The sequence below is a fragment of the Cebus imitator genome, unplaced genomic scaffold (assembly GCF_001604975.1).
Source record: "Cebus imitator isolate Cc_AM_T3 unplaced genomic scaffold, Cebus_imitator-1.0 Scaffold46, whole genome shotgun sequence".
Taxonomy (NCBI): domain Eukaryota; kingdom Metazoa; phylum Chordata; class Mammalia; order Primates; family Cebidae; genus Cebus; species Cebus imitator.
In genome coordinates this window covers 4,633,435-4,639,434 of record NW_016107361.1, presented here as the reverse complement: position 1 = coordinate 4,639,434, position 6,000 = coordinate 4,633,435, and the positions used below count along the sequence as shown (strand labels likewise).

General features: G+C 35.1%; 1 protein-coding gene across 7 annotated transcripts in view; it reads left to right on the top strand.

Annotated features, from left to right (window-relative positions):
* Positions 1-6,000, top strand: part of FER (FER tyrosine kinase) — a 485,340-nt gene that overhangs the window by 323,525 nt on the left and 155,815 nt on the right. For all 7 annotated transcript variants that reach the window (XR_001824818.2, XM_017527225.2, XM_017527227.2 and 4 more), the window contains one exon: positions 993-1,049. Coding sequence is in view for 6 of the 7 variants with exons in the window: in XM_017527225.2 (XP_017382714.1) it covers positions 993-1,049 (57 nt within the window). In the remaining variant the exon portion in view is untranslated. Of the gene's footprint in view, positions 1-992; positions 1,050-6,000 lie in introns of those variants that run through there.

Sequence of the window (6,000 nt, the reverse complement as noted above, 5' to 3'; positions counted from 1 at the left end):
TTTTTGAGATGGAGTCTGGCCCTGTCACCCAGACTGGAGTGCAATGGTGCAATCTCGGCTCATTGAAAACTCCACCTCCTGGGTTCAAATGATTCTCCTGCCTTAGCCTCCCGAGTAGCTGGGATTACAGGTGCCTACCACCACACCCAGCTAATTTTTGTATTTTAGTAGAGACAGGGTTTTACCGTTTTGGTCAGGCTGGTCTTGAACTCCTGACCTCGTGATTTGCCCATTTGGCCTTCCAAAGTGCTGGGATTATAGGCGTGAGCCAAAATGCTGGCCATAAACACATTTTTTTCTTACATTATGGCATTAGGGGTTTCATAGTTGTTTTTTTTTTTTTAGATGATAAAATATTCTCTAGGTAGTAATCAGTGCTTGAGATCAGATAATGGGATACTCTCTTCCAATGATATGTTTGTATCACAGGCCTTATGAGCTCTAGTGATATTGTAATTGATGTTTGTTGCTTTATTATACCATAGGAAATTACTTGGGAATGATATGGGACTATATGAAGTGTCATAGACAGCTGTAAATCATGGCCCATTTATATGTGGAAAAATTAGCTCTTAGTAATATGATTTGAGGAGAAAAATAATTTCTAAGATTAAATGACAACTGAAAATTTTGCATTTTAAGATAAAACTCCCTCGTACTTATGACAGCTTTTTGAAATGACATAATAGCATCACATAAACTTTATGGTTGGTGGAAAGTGCATGCTGTGTTCTAATTACAGGGATACTGTCACTTCAGAGGCTGAGATTTCTGATAGAATTTTGCTGTAATGTATTCTTTAATATCCTATTGTGTAGTATCATTTCTTAAATTTGTTTTACAGCATCTTGGGGTTATAACTTCTTAGTGTGCTGTTGATTGAATGGCCTGAATGAAATGTCCCTTTAGGTCTGTTTTCCACTAGCTCAAATGCAACTTCAAGAAGTGTACCCTGGCTTGTACTAAATAACTGTTCTTATTCTTTGCTGTAGGACAAGAAATGGATTCTCAATCATGAAGATGTCACATTGGGAGAATTACTGGGCAAGGTATGTAATCAACTGAGCTAAATAACCAGAAGTCTCGATATTGATTGTGAAGACTACAGATTTTTTCCATTTTCTTCAAAGCTTTTCTTATATTGCCACAAGGCACATTACACATTAACTAGAACACAATACTTTATCTGTTATCAATATTGTGATGCTTCCTGAAATAGATGTGTGAAAGTCTTTGAAAGGTTTAAGGATGATTCTTAACTTTTAAAAATATTATATGTGTGTTTTTCCCTGGAAGGATCAAAAATCATAATGATTTTATTACGGTGTGCAGTAAAGTCAAAACTAGTGAACTGAGATTTGAAAAGAAACAGATAATAAAAGTTTAAATAAATACTCAATAGTCTTGTTCCATTTGTTTCTGGTTACATGTGACAGTTCAGAAAAAATGAAATACTGCCTCTACATACAATTTCAGGATTGTATGTAGAGTTACAGTATGTAACAACGCTGGACATACTTCAATCTAAAAATGTAGACAAGACACTTGTTTCAATATATATGTTAATTTTATAACTAGTTCTATTAATCAGAGAAGGCAACTATATATAATAAAAGTCCCTTTTCTTCCAATGTAGTTTGAAGTTTCTTTGAACTCATAGGCCATAGTTAAGCATATGATATTTAAGAGTAATGGCAGATACTTGAGAAATAGCCAAATGGACTATTTGAAAATTTATTTAAAATAGTTTTATTTATAATTGAGTTCCAATGAATAAGTATTCATTTTTTTGTCAATGACTTAACTAGTGATGTTTCTGTTAATACATAAAATTTTTAATTCAGTTTCACTTCATGATGTGATACAGAAAACTAGTATAGAATCTATATATTTAGGAAAAGCGAACATAAAAGTGATCAGGACTGAACTTAATTAAAGGTCAACATTTTAGATAAATGATTATTTTTTTATTTAAATGTAAATGTGATGAATTGACTATTTTCCCCTATTTAAAAAAAAATCTCTGAGAAAGTAAATCTTGTTAAAATAATCTAATTTGCAGGATTCTTCACTTACTATTTTAAAATACCTTTCCCAAATGGAAGCATCATATTGTTATGGAAAAGCAGATTTTTATTGGCATATTTATTGAGTAAATGCTAAAGAACCTCAAGCTAAAAGCAGTGACTCTTATATTATTTACTCTGGGTTTCTTTCCTCATCCTTAAGGAAATATTTCTTCTTTCCTTTGCTGTAGGTAACTCAATAGCAGTGATGGGGCCAAAAATTATTACAAAGATTAATTTCCATGATACAATTAAATAATAAATTATAAAACAAAAGCATTTACTAAAATAAAGGGAGAATATGTTGAGAAGGACAAACTTTTTAGTACTATGGAAAAAATATTTTTAAAGAGAAATATTTCTGTTATTTTTGTGTTTGGTTTATACTATCAAGTATTAGGAGGAATTTAGCTCCTTAGTAAGACTCTTTCAAAGAATAATTATTTTCTCAGTGACAAGTAATATGTCAGCCTCAATGAATTTATTAAAAGACTGTGACTTCGAGGCAGTGTGTAGCTTAATTTCAGCTAATACTTTTAAGTACAAGAAAATGATTATTTAATATTTTTCACTGCCTATTTAAAATAATTATTTACAGTATACTGCTTAAGAGTGCATGGGTAATTAAGTCAATTAGCCATGGTGTCTATTGTTAGGGACTTTGGAGTTAAGTTATAGTATAAGTTAGTGGCAGGAACTCTGAGTTGTGTGTGTGTGTTTTAATTCAGCACTTTTTTTGGTAGACTGTACTTGATATACAGTATCAGGTGCAGCTATACATGATAGTTGGTATTCAATAAATATTCAATCATCTAGTGTTTGTTGAATCCTTCTATGTGTGAGACACTCTTCTAGGGACATTTTACAGTATCAATGAACAAGTAGCCAGAAATTCTTTCTCTTATGGAGCTTAGTATTCTGTCTTGGAGGAAAAGATAAACAATAAGCATAATAAGTAGGTAAATTTTACAATGTTAGAGGGAGCTAAGTCCTGTGAGAAATAGATGGATTGGAAGCATAACTGGTTGTAGTTGCAGTTTTTAGTAGGAAATCCAGATAAACCTGATTATCTTATGTTTACTTTTGAATAAAGACTTGAAGAGGTGGGAAAGTTAGCCACATGGATATCCGAGGGAATAGGGTTCTAGGCAAAGTAAACAGCCAATGCAAAATTTGTTTGAGGTGCAAGGGAGGCATTTTGGTTGTAACAGAGGAAGTAAGGGGTTATATGATAAGAGAGGAAGTATGTAAGGTAATGAGGGTATAGATTACATAGGCCTTGTAAGTCATTGTAATGACTTTGGCTTTGATTATGAATGACATGGAGAGCTGGTGGGCAATTCTGAGTGGAGGAATGGCACGATCTTTTTTAAAAAGTCACTCTGGGAGTTGTGGTTAAAATATGCTGACAAAAGGTTAAGAGGCAATTGAACTTACCTGACTAAAAGGTGATGCTAGATTAAGATGATGGCAGTGGAGATTGTGTGCATTGGTGAGTTCTGGTTGTATTTTTGAAATTGAACCAGTTGAATATCCTGATGGTTTCTGTACGTGGGGTATTGGAGAAAGACGTCAGTTCTAAATGTAAAAGATTTCAGGAAATGAGATTAAGTGTTCAGTTTTGGATGTATTTTCTATTAGACTTCCAAGTAGCGATGATGGAAATTACTGGGTATCAAGTCTGGAGTTGGAGAAGAGAGGTCTGAGTCAAAAGTACAAATCTGTTAGTTGTTAGTGTAGATGGTGCTTAATACAATTAGATGGATTCAACAATGGAGTGAGTCTAGATGAAGAAGAAAAGAGGATCAAGGATTGAGCCCAGCTCACTCAAACATTAAGAGACAGAGGAAAGAGAAGCAATCCTCAAAGGAGGTTGGAAAGAGCAGCCAGTTAGGAAGGCACCAGGAGATATGATGCCTTGGAAGCCAAGAGGAAAAAGTATATACCAAGGAAGAGACTGATCATTGGTGTCAGATGATACTGAGAAGTCAAACAAGATGGGATTTAGCAATGAGGAGATCACTAGCGACTTGGCTATGCAGTTTCCTTGGGATGCTTTAGGTGAAAGCTAGATTGGAATGGATTTGAGAGAAACAGGAGGAAAGAATTAGATATAGGAAAAATGCAATTCTTTGAAATTTTGCTGCAAAAGAAATCAGAGATGTGAGGTGGTAGTTTCAAGAGAATGATTTGTGCTTTGTCGTTCTTAATGTTTAAGAAAATAATAGCATACGAGTTTGCAGTTGGGAATGATCTAGTGAAAATTCATGATTTAAGAGAGAGATGAAAATTGCTAGAACGTCATCCTTGAGTAGGTAAGAGGGGGTGCAGTTTAGTTCACAATGGAGGGTTGACTTTAATAGAAACACAGTAGTTCACTTTTTATAACAGTGGGGAAGATTGGTAGGTGGGTCAGTATAGGGACAGGAGCCCAAAGTTCTTTTTACATTACTTCAGTTCTTGAAGTAGGGAGCAAAAGCATCAGCTAAGAATGAGGATGGAGATGTGAGAAGAGAATAGAAGAGAAGCAGTCATCCAGAAAACTGGGAGTGTGAATGGTCTAAAGAAATGTAATATGATTATTGAGTAGCCTTAAGGGCCTCCTAAGAGTTTGTGTTCATGAATTTAAAGTTAATCCGCATGATTTATGTTTTTTCTCGAGCCATATTGGCTTCATAGGTGCAGAGTAGGTGGAGTTTTGGATTTAATCAGACTTGTAGATTTCCTAAGGGAGTTTTACAGATTAACAAAGGAGCAAAGAAATTGACAGTGTATGGGAAGGCAGATGTAATTATTGACCATGGAATTTTTAAGGTGGAATACAAAAGGAGGAGAATATAATAAGAAAGTGATGTAAAAAGTGTTAGAACCTAAAGACTGGCAGTTTCTATAAAGTCAAAGGACTTTTGAAGTCTGGATAAGTACTCCAAAAAAAAAAGGGAGCTAGAAAGATAGAAGCCAACCAGAAGATGAGATGAATGAGATAGATGTTATAGAGGATTTGCATTAACGGTATGGCAGAGTTTAAGATATGACCCTAGAAAATAGTTTCTAGTGCAAGATAGTTGGAGGAGAGACATTGAAGAAACAGAGTTTGAATCATTGGAAGGACCTTACAGCATCTGTTGAAGCTATAAAGAATTAGGACACTGGTTAGACTGACAGTGACCCAAGAGCTCAAACTATCAATAAGCAAAGTATTTTCAAATTCAGTAGTTGACAACCAGAGTGAGAAATAGTGGATACTATAATTGAGTGCCAGATTTTCAAAGCTGAGAGTTTTCAGAATGTGGGAGAGAAAATGGTTTAAAGTCAGTGATAAGTAGGTAATAGAACACTGTATTCTACCTGCAGGGCAGTGGTAGCATTATATGTGCGGAAAATAAGTCATCACTTAAGTTTAGATGGCAAAAGGAAGTTCATCACCATTTGGATCTTCTCAAGTAAGAGCCAGAATTTTGTTAGAACAGGACATTAAAGGAGATGATCGACGGATAGATTAAAAATATAATTTTGATGATAATGGACTATGAATTCCAGAAGGCACTATGCAAGTTGGGGATAGATGAGAAAGGAGGATCAAATTAGAAGTATGCTGAATCTAAGGGGGCTAGAGAGGGAGAGATGAAGAGTAACCTAGGACCAAGGTCATCCTATGCTGGCTGACATAAACACAGTCAAAGGACATAAGATTTGTCCTCAGGGACTGAAGGGCAGCAGCAAAGATGAAGTCATGCTTCATGACTTTTTGTCATACCCCTTGCGTCTTAGAAAGGTTACTCTGATTCAGGATCTCAATTCTGACACCTAAGATGATCTCATATTCAGTCCCTCACCTGTCCTTTAAATCAAAGGTTCTCATTGAATGATGAATGAATGATACAGAGTGATGAGTGTCCCGGGCTTCCTCCTTACCTCTTTGGATAAAGAAGAC